Raw genomic sequence first — 15395 nt, 5'->3', positions numbered from 1 at the left:
AGCGCTTTAATTTTAAAAAGTCTATACAAAATGAAAAAGACTGGCTGCTTTCCCATGTAATGCTAAATAATGTTTTGGTGCACCATGAACAAGCTTCAATGAAGACTTCTGCAGAGATCGGTTTCACTTTCAAAGAATGCTGGTTTTACCCACCATTGCAGAGTAATGAGAAATTACTTTCAACAGCTCACCTTTGCAAGGCTGTCCTGTCTCAAGAGCAGTGAAGAGGTACTCAGCGTAACCTTTAACTTCTGGTAGGATTTTCTCTTTGACAAGCGGCCTGTTAGATACAGAGATACAAACTTAACACAGTTGCAGTGAAGTGTATAAGATAAAACCTAGAAAAAGTTACGCATCCTTAAGTACTAATTAAATAAAAGAAAAATGATATGTGTGTTTACTCAGAAGCAAGTCTCAAGTCTCACTAACTTCCATGGAATTTACTTCCACATAAGTGGGTTTAGCCCCCGCCCCCACAAACACACCCAGTGTCTTGACTAACCAGGGCTGGACTGATTCAAGAATATGTAATCAAACTAGCCATGACACCATTCACACAATTAGCAACTGTATTATTTGCTTCTTTAATGTACCTTTTAGACATGGGGTTTGCTATCCTGAAGTGAGGTAGTGGGCTTTAATCCTTTGTCCCCTTTCCATTGCAGTCCCAATCTAGATCATGGCAAATCTCCGCCCCCCGCCTTCAAATCCAAACCACAAGTGTCAGGGTTGTGACTACAAGAAGGGGCAAAGGGTTAACACCTCCCATACTCACACAGCAGGATCCCAATCCAGATCAAGCCTCCTGAAATTTACTTTTTAAAAGGCAATTGTGTAATGGCTAATTGTGTGATTACCATTTGATCTGTTTTGGCTGTAACAATGGTCCCAATAGCTACTGTAAGGCCAGCAGCTTCGAGTCATTGCTATGTAAACTTCAATTTCTATTTCAACTTGAGAAGGAACTTGCACACCTTTATGAATGAGCTTGAAGTCAGGTTTCGTTTATTTTAAAATATTTATACCTCGCCTTTGCATATAAATTTTTTTTTTAATAAAACCAAAGAGGAAATCACCAAGTCAAACAAAACAGCAGGCCAAGGAACATAAACAGTTGGGGGGGGGGGGGGAGAGAGCAATATTTTTTTTTAAAAAAAAGACCTAAGAGGTCTTTTCTAAACAGAGAAGTGGGCTGGCCCTGCTGTTAGGTAGAATGAGGCAACTGCCTTGAAGTGGCAGGTCCTGAGGGGTGGAGAACACTGACACAGTATTGGGAAACAGCACCCCATTTGCCAAGTGCCTTGCACCTCTTGCAGAGCAATACCCACTGCACCTGAGAGAGGCTGTCTTGCTTGCAACATAGAAGGAAGGTATGGCTACCAGTACAGTCTGGTTTTTTTGTACATGGAGCCCTTTGTCTCAGGCAGCAAAGCCTCTTGGGCCAACCTTGTAGCAAACGAAGGCAGAAGGCCAAAAAAAGGATGGGAGCAAAACTGATCTCATGGACAGAGAATTTCAAAGCTTGGGTGTGGCAATAACTATAGCTTGCTGCACTGGCTAACTGGGATTAATTAACTGACAACCTGGTTCTACAGATTCAGTGGATATAGCACTATCCTTCACTGTAAATTCCACCCATCTTCAAGTTATCCTACAATTCGTGAACTAAGATTAATTTTCAGGGCTATTCCAAGTGACTAGGGGCACTCTTCCTCCTCCCCTCAAAAAAAAAAAAACCAACAACACAAAAAAACCCTAGCCACAATTCTTCAAAATAACGCAACCCAAATAAAGTGGTTGTCATGGCAACAGAAGCAACCACTACATAAATGCCCTTGAATACTAATGGGATATGGAAATACAAAACAAGTTTTCATTGTTGCTGTTTTTAACTGTACATCTTTGGATTTGAAAAGAGTTCATTTTGATTAATCCTTTACCACAGCTTAAAACTGGGCTGACCAGAAATGCTGGAAATATCGCTTGAGTCAGCAATATATCAAGGGACAGCAATGAAGCAGCGAGTGCAATCAAGATGTGCCCTAAGATGGTTTGCAGTGTTGCAAAAGATGCAACTCTTGGGTCTTTCTTTCTTTCTTTCTTTCTTTCTCTTTCTTTCTTTCTTTCTTTTTTGCTTTTGGCACACTGTATTTCAGCAAAAGGTTTTAAGATGTGTTACTGCCTCTGTCTTTGTGCTACCAAAATAAAAAATATTTTAAAAAATCCTATCACAAAAAGGTGTTGAATCTTTAGAAGAAAGATGCAAAAGTGTTCTTTTCCAGGCCATTTGGGCTTTCCATAGAAGCAGGGTTTTATTTCTATATCCTCCAACGTCACAGTAGACACCCCCAGCTCATTTGTTATGAGAGCCTAACATACAGAAGAATAACTGCACTTGTTTGCTTTGATAGAGACTTACAAATCAGTGACCCTACATGTGGTCTACTTTTATAGAAACAAGTTAGTAAGTAAATGCCTCACATATTCACCTTATGTGAGGAAGTACCACAAGAGCTGCCCAGGGTTTTGAAAGATCAGCTGTGCTTCTGTTTTCTGGTATCTGAATGCAAGACAGAATGTGATCCAAAACAGTCTTCTGTTCTTTCGCTTCGGTTCTTTTACTTCGCAACTGTCTTCTATTCAATCTAAAATTAAATTGATTGTATGCCGTTACAACAGATACATAAGATTGCCTGCAGGGATAAGTAATATGTGGCCTCCCAGATGTTGCTGGACCACAACTCCTATCATCCCTGACCACTGGGCCATCCATGCTGGTTGAGGGAAATGGGAGATGTCCACACGTTCCCTCGTCCTTGGTATTTAAAAGTAGCATAGCTTTATGAATCCAAAGTACGTTTCAATACTTAAGTGACCAGAATAGAACATTGCAACCTGCTCCTTTCCCACAGATACAGCTCAAAAGCAACTGCTCAAGTCACATACCCTTTAGCAGATTCCATAAAAACCAAGGGATACTTCTCAAAGGCCATCGAACCAACTGTGGGAGGTTCTGCTTTCTCTAGAATGAGTTTAGCCAGAACTGCCAAGGCCTCCTCCTGAACCAGAGCATCTTCTCCACAAATGCAGTGCTCAGCATACTCAAGGAGACTGGGAAGAAATTGCTGGAAAGGGAAGGAGACAAGACAAGACAAGGATCACACTAACTTCTCTCTCCTTAAGATGTAGTTCTCAAGCTGCTGAAAAAGGGGTAAACACTTCACCTACCTTTTCAAATTGTTCCATTGGAAACATAACTTTAGAAAAATCCCATAGAGAACGCCTTTCAAATCCACCTCTGAAGATCTATTAAAAAGCACATGAACAGTAAATTGAAGTAAATAAAGACCTGGTTCCAGATTCATTGGGATTACTTTGAAGGACGATGGGAAATTCTGATTCCAAAAGATAATCTGCAAAAATCTGTTTGCTCCCAAAGGAAATTGAGATGCAAAACTTACGAATTGGGAACCACCTTATCTGTGATGTCTTTTCCAGTATTAACTGCATTAGCATACAGAAAAAAATAGTCACTGATCATGCAAAACTTGCAGACACGCACATCTCTTTAAATGCAGTTGTCAATCAGGCTGCTTGCGTATATGAACCCATGTGTGACAATATGAAACTGCACTCAGACATCTACCAGTAATATCTACTCCAACTAAAGGTCTCAGGTGGACCTCTTATGCAGTCCTGCCACCAGAGGGGTCTGGACAACCCTGCCACTTTGCTATGGCTCTCCCCTACAAAACCCTCTCAAGATATAGACTCAGATTTTTATGGCAAATAGCTTCCAACTACTACTTTGATCCTAGCAGTTCAGCTGCTCAGCTGGGAGGAGAGAAACTCTGGCATTTATGCCCAGCTGGATCTGCCTGTATTGGTTGCCAGAAGAAAATAGATTTGTTCCTATTTCCAGAAGACTTATATGGGGAAAGTGAGCCTGTTCACATATATTCACTCACAGAAAAGGGTAATGTATGAATCAAGTCTTGCAGACCAGGTGCTCAAAAGTGGAATGTTCATAATACAGTATTCAACCAAGTCCAGCCTAACATTTTGTTACCTTTTCAACAATTTCTTTGACCAATGAATCAGGCAATAAGACATTCTCATCAAGAAACAGAACAGAAATAACTTTAAGCAGAGTATCACGACAGGGCACTGAGAGGTCCGGTGTTTCTATCAGTTTTGTTAACGTCTGTGAAATGAAAATATGAACAATTAAAAACACACTTAGAAATTCCGGCAAGAAGAACTAGAATTCCTGTTTCTATCTGAAGTCATGAGTGCTAGAAGCTTTTCGTTGTTTGCTTAAATGAAATCTCTGATTTATAAGACTAGTCAGAAGTGACCTGCACAGTATCTATTTTTTTTAAATGCATCCTGCCTATTTATTGAAGGAGACTCAAAGCTGCTAACAGACAGTAAAAAAACAAAACAGAATAAAACAGACATTATTTTTAAAAAAGAACAATAAACATTCAAGCAGCACAAAGAAATATAAGAAATGAACTGGCAAAATTGTAGAATTAACTAAAGGCCTTTTCAAAAAGCTGTCCAGGTCTTCATTAGTTACCTAAAACAGTATAGTAGTGGGGCCTAAGACCACAGTTCATCTCATTTGGAGTCATGCCTATCCCTAAATCTTTTTGATACCACATTCCTTTGCACTAAGAAGAGTTTGGATTTGATATCCCGCTTTATCACTACCCTAAGGAGTCTCAAAGCAGCTAACAATCTCCTTTCCCTTCCTCCCCCACAACAAACACTCTGTGAGGTGAGTGAGGCTGAGAGACTTCAAAGAAGTGTGACTGGCCCAAGGTCACCCAGCAGCTGCATGTGGAGGAGCGGAGACGCGAACCCGGTTACCCAGATTACGTGACCACCGCTCTTAACCACTACACCACACTGGCTCCCTTCCTTCTTGAATAATATCTCTGACATAGCACAACAATATAGCAAAATAGTCAGTGTTGTAAAAAAAAAAAAAAAAGTGAATCTAGATCAACAATGAACCCATCAGGTTATTAGTCATAGACCAACAGTTAATCTAGATCAACAGAATTCTTGCCAAGCTGCTGAAGATGACTAATAAATTTCACTTGTAGCTGCACCCTCTCTACCACTAGATCCAAACCCTTGAAATAACCTCAAAGACAAAGCTAAACAATGCTTCCTGCTTTACTTCCACCTTGCTTCATATCCTCTCTCATTCCAGATGTACATGATCTGTTCTAGCAGAGGAAAGTTTTACTGACCTTACAAACTTCTTCAGGCTGAACAATTTTGGAGCCTTGTGCATATTCTGCTAAGATCAAATACACTTGCAATACCCTCTCAATCTGTTCAGAAGCTTCACAGCAGTTGTCCTTCGTTATCTTTTCTTGCAGTTCAAGTATTGATTTCTATGTGGTTGATTAAAAAAAAAAAAGGTTTTGCACCCAAAAGTCTGATGTTTCCATTGTTGCTGCTGCTGCTGCTTAACTAGACGAAAGGTTCCTCAAAAAAGTGCAATTCAGTGGTTTATAACCTTATTTCTCACCCCTTTACTCAGACCACATGAATGGGACTTCATGAAGAACGGACATCTCAGACAAACTACAAGTTTTGCTTGTTATTTACAATTACAAGCAGCTTTTTAAAAGTTTTTTAAAGTTTTATATATTAAGGACAGTGTTTTCCCACCCAATTCTACAGGCAACATTGTTAAAATCAGAGTGTGTAACATCATTCATTTCACTGTTGACAACGGTAAAATAACATGGTTCTGGATACCTGCCACCTCAACACATGACACTCACCACATGACTTTCCCATCTCCTGCCACATACCACCATAATTCAAAGGAGGGTAGAGGGTAGAGCCTCTTTCTATTTTAATTAATTACAACTCACTTGCAAGCATCTGAAAAATACACTGAAATGTTCTTTATAGATGAATCCAGCAGCTGACTTTGCCATATGTTCGAAAGCTTCACCAACCAAGTTCCAGGAGAGGGTCACTTCTGTTTCTGTAAGTGGCCCCAGCTTTTTCAGAATTAATGTTATAACCTGGGGGGGGGGGGGGGGAATTACACGCATCTTTAATGTTTTAAAATAGTTCACATTTAAAATATTTTTCACTCTAACCTTGGTCATAAACTCATTTACTCCTCAATAAACAACTTTCAGCTTAAAGGAGGCTACTGCTGCTTCATGGCAATCTGATCCTTTATGCAAGATTAGCATTATACAGGGTGAGTCCTTTAAAAGAGGCCCCGTGGATACAGAGTGCACATGTTCCATGGGGCCTCTTTTAAAAGACTCACCCTGTACAACTAGGACAGTTTTCCACCCAAAATTTGTTTTATTTATTTATTTATTTATTCATACTCTTTTTTTGGTATATACCGCCTTTTCCTCCAAGGATCTCAAGGTGGTGGTATACATGGTTCCCTGCACTTTATTTCACAACAACCTCATGAGGTAGGGGAAGCTGAGAGACAGTGAATGACCCAAGGTCGCCCAGTGAGCTTCATGGCTGAGTGGGGATTTAAAACCTGTTCTCCTAGGACATAGAGTCCAACACTCTAACCATTACACCACATTCCATATATTGCACACACACACACACACACACACACACAGTTTCTACTTATTGAAACTGTGCCAAGTATTGACTGATTAAATAATTTTTAAAAAATAAAAAAGAACTAGAGATATAATATCCTGAAAGTCTTCTTGAAATGTGTGAAATAAACTTGCTTTTTGTCTATTGGGTTGAGGGGGAATTTAGGGCAAAACAACCTAGACCAATCATCTATGGAAGCAAGTTAAAAATTCACTACCAAATCAGGCACTTTATAATTTTTCATTTGCTTCATGCACTTGGACTGATTACCGTTTCAGCACTGGAATGGAACATGTTCCTAACGCCTTTGCACGTCTCAAAAATCAGCTGTCCGACACCTTCTACTTTTTCTGGGTGCATTTCCAAGTCATGGAACATTACGTTTAAGAGAGCATTTTGGTCTGAAACCTAGGAAACAAAATTACAGTTTGCACCCCTTTTATTTCAATTCATACATACTACTTAGAAAGGCTAATTAAAAACCCCTACAATGTATATAAACTAAATGGAAAAAAGTAGATTTCAAGCACCATAGAATGTTATAGTTACATACTTTACCTGTCTTTCTAAGGAACTTGGGAGTGTCTTCTGATGTTACACTGATCAAGCTTCTCTTTACATTGAGCTGTCCGTGTTTTACAGACTATCGTGCTGTGGAAACCACCAGTTCCCCAGCAGAGTTGCTATCAGTTCAAACATGCAGAAAAGCCTAGTAATGCAAGCCAAGAGCAAAAATCTCCCCAGTGGCAACCATATTGCCAGAACAAAATATAAACCAGTGAGGTGCCCAAAGCCATTAACTGACCAGCCTAAAAGGTCCAGCTTAAATAGCATCCTAACAATAAAGTAAAGGAGTGCACTATCTCAAAGAGAAAACACGAAGGTGATAGGTGCAAGAGGATTTGTTTAGAAACTGGTCATCAGATTTCCCAATACATTTCAAACATTTGTGTTCTTCAGGGGAAGTGGTTCAGCATTTGACCAGTAAACTAATGTCGGAAACGTTACTCTAAGTTTTGCTTTTTCTTATTATTCTGCTATGTGGTATAGTTGGATATTGCACCAGTTACTAAGAACACTACAGTTACCGTCACTGTTCTACAACAAGCAGAAAAATCCAACCTACCTAGTGCCTTCTATCTAGTGTCATGTTTAATACATGGCGTCTCCATTTAAAAAAGGGGGGTCAGGGAACATGAGAGAGGAAAAACCTCAGAGAGCTGCTACTAGTTAAAGGTAACAATGCTGGCTAGATGGTCTCACTCATTGGCTTTATTCGCATGTCACAATAAACTACAGCTAATGGCTTACCACGACTGCACCTTACTGGTCTGTTTGTTTCCTCTCTTGGTCTAACTAGCATGGAGGAGACAAATGGCTTAGCATTCTGTCAAACCAGGGATCGTGGTTTGTTTCATTCCTAAAAAAAGCACCCCACAATCAATAGCAAAGGTTTGTTATTGACTCACTGGTTTTGCAAACCACAATCCTTGGTTTGGATGCAGTGCTGAGTCATGGTTTGTTGTTTCCACTAAGGGAGAACACAGCCCAGAAAGGCGCACCCCTGACAAATCATTGCCTATGGTTTACCGTGACATACAAAGTGGGCCACTATAAAGCGGTTTCATAGGTACACTGAACTAAATGGATGACAGTCATTTCCTTCAAACTAGAGATGCCTAGTAACACTTTGTATGATGTTAAATATTAAAGCTGCAGTGGTAAACTTGGTTTGAACAGAAGGCACGTCTCTTTTTACACTCTCTTGCCCCCGCCCCAACATCACTTACCTTCCTCATCAGGAAGGTGAAGCTTTCTGCTGCAAAATTTCTGATGTGCTCTTTATGGTGAGCCAACAAGGTGCTGTACAATCTGCAAGTACAACATTCAAATATAAAAATAAAAACCATGCAGGATCAATTCATTTCTCCAGCAATGCTTCCTGGAATCCATCATCGGACGCAAAGCAAATATATTAACACATATTTTATACTGATTTAATCATGGCCATAGCTCAGTGGTATAACATGTATACAGAGCCTTGCAGACAAACCAATAGTAAACATGATAGGCCTTTTTGCTTCCCTCACCACACTGCCCAATGAATATATCATTTTATTCTCAGTAAATTTAGAAGAGGGAAAGAAATATGCTGTCGATGTGTGCACACAGAATCAGGGCCACTAGCTATCACACTGGTTATAAGAATCAGAGCTGAAAGGGACCTTAAGCTTTTCTAGTCTAACTCAAATAAAGAAGAGTTTATTTGCTTATTCTGCAAATGATGCAGAATAAGACTTGTGTACTGGCCATGTTGTTGTTGTTGTTGTTGTTGTTGTTGTTGAAAAGCTTACCCATAAATATTGGACATGTCCTTCACCATCAGCCTCCATAAATATTTGTAAAGGTAAGAAAGACAGGTGAAAGTCCATTCTAGCAGCTCCGTGTCCTGGGTATCCAACAATTTTGTAATGGACAGAAAAAAGTCTTGGAAATGAGGATAGAAATCTGTCTGGAGATCGCGAGCCAGCTGCACCACTAAGCTGTATTGAGATACATAAAGCAGGAAAATGTCAGTGGTGCCACATTATAATTCGAACACACGCATCCCGTGATGATTTCAAACAATTCTGGGGGAAATTTCACTGTCCCGTGGTCTGCTCACAAGTGAATGTATTTGTTTATCGTATGACCCAGTGTATTCCTGAAGTTCATCACAGCTAACATAACCTCATTACATGATGAGCATAGTTAGTATCATTCCCACTCTGGAAAAGAGAGCCTAGGACTCAGTAGCAGAGCTTCATGCTCTGGCACCGGGGGGCATGGCGCACGTCCTGGGGGCATGGCACCCAGCACGGGCGGGGGGGGGCAGCTGTGATGGCCCCCCACTGGGATCGCACTGCCGGGGGTGGTGTGCTCCCCCTGCACTCCTCTTCCTCCGCCAGTGCTAGGACTGAGAAACAATTAACTGCCCAAAGATACCCAACGGACTAAAAATAACAAATGCACAGTTGGCCTTTTCCCCGTGAACAGAAACTCAGAAGATATATTTTAGATACTGCAGTAGGTACTTACTCCAAAAGAGGTTGAAAAGCAAGACTGTCTTTCACTTGCAGGTGGGTTTTCAAGCTCTGCACAATGTCATTCTGATAGTACACCAGCTGGTTGAAAGACTGGCATTTGTTGACTACCTGCCTGTAGAATGTCACTGTGTAAAAAATAAAATAAAAAAAAATCCTTAATGATTTGTTTCATGGAGTTTCAGGAACACTAATCTACTGAGTTCAGCAGGACTTACTCCTAGGTTACTGTGGACTGCATCAGCATTAGGCCCTAGAAAGAATGGCCAGCATGCATTACCCGTGCCTTCCAGCTCTTGCTCATATTACAAGGCTCCCAGCTTTGAAGGCTCAAAGCCAGCAGGTGATTAAAAACCATACATGGGTGGCGGGTGGCGCTGTGGGTAAAAGCCTCAGTGCCTAGGACTTGCCGATCGAAAGGTCGGCGGTTCGAATCCCCGCGGCGGGGTGCGCTCCCGTTGTTCGGTCCCAGCGCCTGCCAACCTAGCAGTTCGAAAGCACCCCTGGGTGCAAGTAGATAAATAGGGACCGCTTACTAGCGGGAAGGTAAACGGCGTTCCGTGTGCTGCGCTGGTGCTGGCTCGCCAGAGCAGCTTCGTCACGCTGGCCACGTGACCCGGAAGTGTCTGCGGACAGTGCTGGCCCCTGGCCTCTTAAGTGAGATGGGCGCACAACCCCAGAGTCGGTCACGACTGGCCCGTATGGGTACCTTTACCTTTTTACCAATGGAGTACAATCCCAGCATGCAAGACCCGTAATGCATAATGGGGACACCCCCTCACAGCTCCTAGCATGGCTCACTTGTGTGACAACAGCCTATTCAAACACAGGCTCAGAGGTTAGACCTTTCTGGGAAAGAAGGAACTGACTGTGCATGAAGCTTTAAAAGTGGCTTGTCAGGTCAAATGATTTCTGTGCCAATTTCTCTCTCCATCTCTCTCATACATACACACATATACACACTCTAATTATCATGAGCAAACAAGGGATTAACTGTGGCAAAGCTTTTGGCTGGAAGGTATGACTGGAAAATACTTGTTCCACAAGGAAGAAAACTAAAATATCTATTTTGGAAACAAGAAACTGTTGCTGAAATTTTATGAAAGCTTTGTAAAAGTGAAGAATAGGAACACCATTAGCAGCTTTCTGCCCCCGTCCTCTCTCATTACTGGAAAATGCAAAGCCACAACTGCAGATAGAGTGGAATGACTATAGATAGCACTTGTTCATTGAGATCTAGATCCCAGTGCTGGATTTGCATGGCCATCCAACAGATAAGTGCCATTGTGACAGAAGAAGGAAGAAGAGGAGAGAGGGAAAGAGAATATGGAAGCCATTTTATTGTGCATAATGGTTTATGCTTACAATGCTATCGGGGTGATCATCCTATTTGTGTATGCAAACATTCTGGGACTGTCAAACAGCTTAATTTCCATTCTGTGCATATCCTGTGATCTCCCACTGAAATCCTGTAATTTTCCCTAACACAAAAATTTTGCCGAGGGGGGTCTCACTTTTGCTGCACTGTCAGGTACACAGCATTGCAGTAGTGTTGTGGGTACAGCACTGCCAAAAGAACGTTAGCACATCATTGCTAAGCCTGATCCATTCTCTCTTCTCCAGCTAATGCTGTACTATTAAGTGTAGTGTAGTGTAGTGTAGTGTAGTGTAGTGTAGTGCAGTGTAGTGTAGAAGGGCTAGCCTATGCTGGTATAATGCCCCTAATCATCCCACGTGGAACACAGGTCATGATACTGCACTGATGCACCACTGATGGGATTGGGCTACTGAAGAACTTGTGCTGCTTATATCAACGTTAAGTTAAACAGCAGGAAACATCAACAAAACATCCTGCCACCTCTATTCTAGCACTGAAAATTGCACAAAAATCAGCACAGGAAGAGCACAGCATATTCATCTGATGCACTCCATGTTCAAAATATATTCATATCACTAATTGTATATTAACTGATAGATTGTGTGCAAACCCTTAATCCCTACATACATTTCCAACAAAACGGCAACACTTTTATACAACACACAATGAGAAGTATTAATACAAAATATTTTGGAGAAAAGATATACCAAAATGGCGAGTAAGGTTCAGCTCCCTCCATTTCTCGAGTCCTTCGTGAAAATATGTTTCAACCTCCTAGCAAAATCAAGAGTGTATATTAGTTAAAATATATTCGTATGGAGTTCAGGCTTGATTACTGAAGGAATGCTTAAGTAAAAAGCCTTTGTAGGGTGGTGCAATATTTATGAGGTATGAAGCGCAACTGAATTATTCCATTTTTCATTTAAACAGTTGCACAAGTGTTTGCAAAACTGGAGCTGTTACCTAGAAACAATTATAAAATTTAAAATAACTGAAATTGTGAAAAGCATGTCAATTCTTATACAGCTGGTAATCACATATTATAATCAGATGGCCATGATCCAACAACAGTGGAGCTGGAGGAGGGGCTGTACAGAGAAGATAACTTTCTATACCTTCTCTGGATTAGAACTGATGTGTGCAATATATAAATTCAGCACCCCAAATGGACAACCAGACCTGTCGTAAGACTACACCACTTGAAGTTGCAAATGGATGATCCTATGTTGGAATGCTGCCCACAAAAGAGAAGATATATTTGAATGTTCAACTTACTTGACCTATAATATCTAGTTGCAATCTTCAGAACCACCCTGTAAGGTAAATTGGTATTACTATCCCATTTCAGGTGATGGGATGGGGCAAGGTGGAGAGACAGCATCTTATCTCAGGCCACCTAGTGATTTGATGGTAGAGGCAAGATTCTAATCAGGGCCATCCTGAGTCACAGCTGAGTTTCATAATTTCTATACTAAATGCACAATCTCTCATGCAGAAAGACAGCATGTCAAGGTTCTGTGTATAAACTTGTGCCTAATTTAAGCTCACATTCATATTTATCATTACAGACTGCAAACAGTCCAAATAATGTGAAGAAAATGAAGTATGCATTGAAGTTTCCCCCATATTTTGAATTATTCTTTTCACATCTCCAGAAACAAAACATGTTTGAAAATAAAAGTAACTCTGACTTACATACACAGGTTAACAGCTATTTATTATTTTCCTACTACACAGGACTCTAGGTAAATTCACATACTATTGCTGATCTGTTTCAGCAACTGGGTTGCCTGGCTGCCACCAATACAAAAAAAAATGGCTTATGGACAAGACAAGAGCAACATACAATGGACTGTATCCAACAAAGTCATCCCATTTGCACAAGGACTGAAATGCACAATTGAACTTTTCCTCCCTCTCCTCTTCCTGTGCTGCTCACCTGAATTTGTACACAGGAAGGAGGAAGGGGAAATTCCACTGTGCAAGCATAAGTCCTTGCATGAACAGAACAACTTCACTGGATACAACCCAACGACCTTGACCTTGCTCCCATGACTCTCAATACACTATGAGTGTGGTTAACAAAGACAAAGACAGAACATTTATTGTTGATTTTGAAAGGAAAAATATTTACTATAGCACTGGTAGAGCAACACCCTAATCTCAAAGGGCTGGTCTTGCAGGAAATGTTGACAAAAACCAAAGATCATTATTAATTTTATTATATATTTCATAATTCCTAACTCCCAGTAGACTGGCCACAAAGCTGCTCAAAAACCACAAGCATAACAGAACAGCAAGAGAAAGGAAGCTGATCCCCATATGTGTTGCATTAACTGCAGCCAAACCACCAGAAGCGGGAGGGAGGGTCTGCATGCAATGTACTGTTTCAGACATTGCTGTTTCAGATTGTTTCAGACTGAGATGTGGCATGATGGTATACAATATTTCTTTCTGTAATAGTTCCCCATCTGTACAATGAAAACAATTGTTATTCCCTATAAGGGCTTTCTAGAGCAATCATACTGCTTTTGTCAGGGCCTAACAAACTGATATAGTGGAAATATTTAAGCCAGAATTCAGCTGTGGCAGTCCCTGTATTGATTGCTACAAGTTCAAATATAACCAGTGATGGTAATTGTAAACGCAACACATCAGGCACATATTCTATCAATGACTACCTGTTTCAGTTCCAAGTATGCTGCTCCCAGCAGGAAGCTCTCTATCTTTTTTTAAAGGGTCACAACTTTATTGAATTTCAAAGGATCTGCAGTAAATTAGCACTGTAGCTAATTAATTAGCCACCCCAGTGCAGGTAACTAGATCAAAGGGATGCGAGGATGTACAATGTCTACCACCCTCTTCATCCCATGTCAGGTGACCCTACCGTGGCTCAGAACTAGGCACCATCCTGTAACTGAGCTCCCAGCACCTCAACACCCACATCCAACACTGAATAAGATGACACCTAGACAGATGAAAAACAACTAGATTAATCTTACCTCAGCATAGCTCCCTGTTCTGTCGATACGATGAATAATGTCAATATTTACATTGCTTAAGCGTTCTGAGAAGGTGAGAAACTGTAAAAAAAGAAGAAGTAATAAACAAACAGGAGTTTCTTGGGGTTTTTTTCCGGTTATCTTTGAGACATCAAGCTGACAAGAAGTTGCCAAAGAGTAAGATTTTATATGGCTGTCCCTTCTAATGATATTTCATACATAGTCCACAAGGTACAGCCCATAGAATTGAATGACATCAGATTCCAATGGGACTGACAACTTATTTGAAATCAGAAAATGTTGTCTAATCTTCTGTACTGTTGCAGGATCTTCCATACTCATAGTTAAGAATTATCTGCAATTTGCAGTGCTAGAAGCACAAGAGACACACCACAAATAAGTTGAAAAACTTGCAGCACTTCACAAAACTACATAGTAGGACAAGGTAAGGTTTCAGAGCCAAACAGAATACTTTAAGAACACTGATAGTTTCCCTGCTGTTTTGTTAGCAGATGAGTGGCAAATGCTACACACAGTTACTATTTTGGACTGCCCAGGGCATAAGCAAGGTTTTTTGTGTGGTGCTGTTTGTTTGCTTGCAGTAACTACAGATTTCCAAAACTTGTACAGGAAAGCAAAAAAGTTGCGCTGCTCTCCAACTTCTTTTGCTTCTGTAACACTCTGCTCCAATGGCTTTTTAGAGTGATATGTAACTGAATATCAAATATACTATTTCGCCAGCTCGACGAACCGAAGCGCTAAGCCGAGTTCCTAAAAGGTCCGGGTTTCTGATCCACCCCGCCGTCCCTTATCTTACCCTGTGCGTGTTCTCGGACTTGTGAGAGGACGATTTGGTCTTCATGCCTCCGTGAATTAGCAACAAACTACCTTTTGAATGATGGAGATTGAATATTTTAAAAGTAGCTACTTTAAGTCCGCTCGATTTTCCAAAAAAAGAGACACATATACACACGTGCGGCACTATTAGCTGGAGGCTGCCATTTTGGCTAAAGGATTCTGGGATGAGGCTGTCACGTGAGGCGCGCGGGGGGGGGGGAAAGGAACGAGTGAAAGCTGATTGGTCTGTGGAAACTAGAAGGGGCGGAGGAATGCGGCGCCCGGGGAGGTGGAGTTTGCAGCTGCAAAATAGTTTGCTTCAGAACCAGAGAAAGAAAGAGTCCTACAAATAAAAAGTGTGACCGGAAAAGCTGTTTGCGGCTGTACAGTATATACTTCCCTAATTAGCTATCAGTCGTACTCTCGCGTATTTTGCATTTCTTGTACTTCCTCTAATGCCTTCCATCCATCTTTAGGAGC

General features: G+C 40.9%; 1 protein-coding gene across 2 annotated transcripts in view; it reads right to left on the bottom strand.

The window, feature by feature from the left end:
* Positions 1-15091, bottom strand: part of UTP20 (UTP20 small subunit processome component) — a 61608-nt gene extending 46517 nt beyond the window's left edge. For both annotated transcript variants that reach the window (XM_028745734.2, XM_028745735.2), the window contains exons 1-14: positions 14896-15091; positions 14079-14159; positions 11784-11850; positions 9694-9826; positions 8970-9158; positions 8406-8487; positions 6886-7023; positions 5901-6056; positions 5265-5411; positions 4070-4204; positions 3229-3306; positions 2947-3125; positions 2490-2645; positions 192-280 (exon numbers count right to left, since the gene is read on the bottom strand). In XM_028745734.2, the coding sequence (XP_028601567.2) occupies positions 192-280; positions 2490-2645; positions 2947-3125; positions 3229-3306; positions 4070-4204; positions 5265-5411; positions 5901-6056; positions 6886-7023; positions 8406-8487; positions 8970-9158; positions 9694-9826; positions 11784-11850; positions 14079-14159; positions 14896-14940 (1675 nt within the window). In that variant the 5' untranslated portion in view covers positions 14941-15091. The remainder of the gene's footprint in view (positions 1-191; positions 281-2489; positions 2646-2946; positions 3126-3228; positions 3307-4069; positions 4205-5264; positions 5412-5900; positions 6057-6885; positions 7024-8405; positions 8488-8969; positions 9159-9693; positions 9827-11783; positions 11851-14078; positions 14160-14895) is intronic.
* Positions 15092-15395: the final 304 nt, after the last annotated feature.

The sequence above is a fragment of the Podarcis muralis genome, chromosome 10 (genome assembly GCF_964188315.1).
Source record: "Podarcis muralis chromosome 10, rPodMur119.hap1.1, whole genome shotgun sequence".
Classification (NCBI taxonomy): Eukaryota; Metazoa; Chordata; class Lepidosauria; order Squamata; family Lacertidae; genus Podarcis; species Podarcis muralis.
This window is presented reverse-complemented; position numbering and strand designations above follow the sequence as displayed.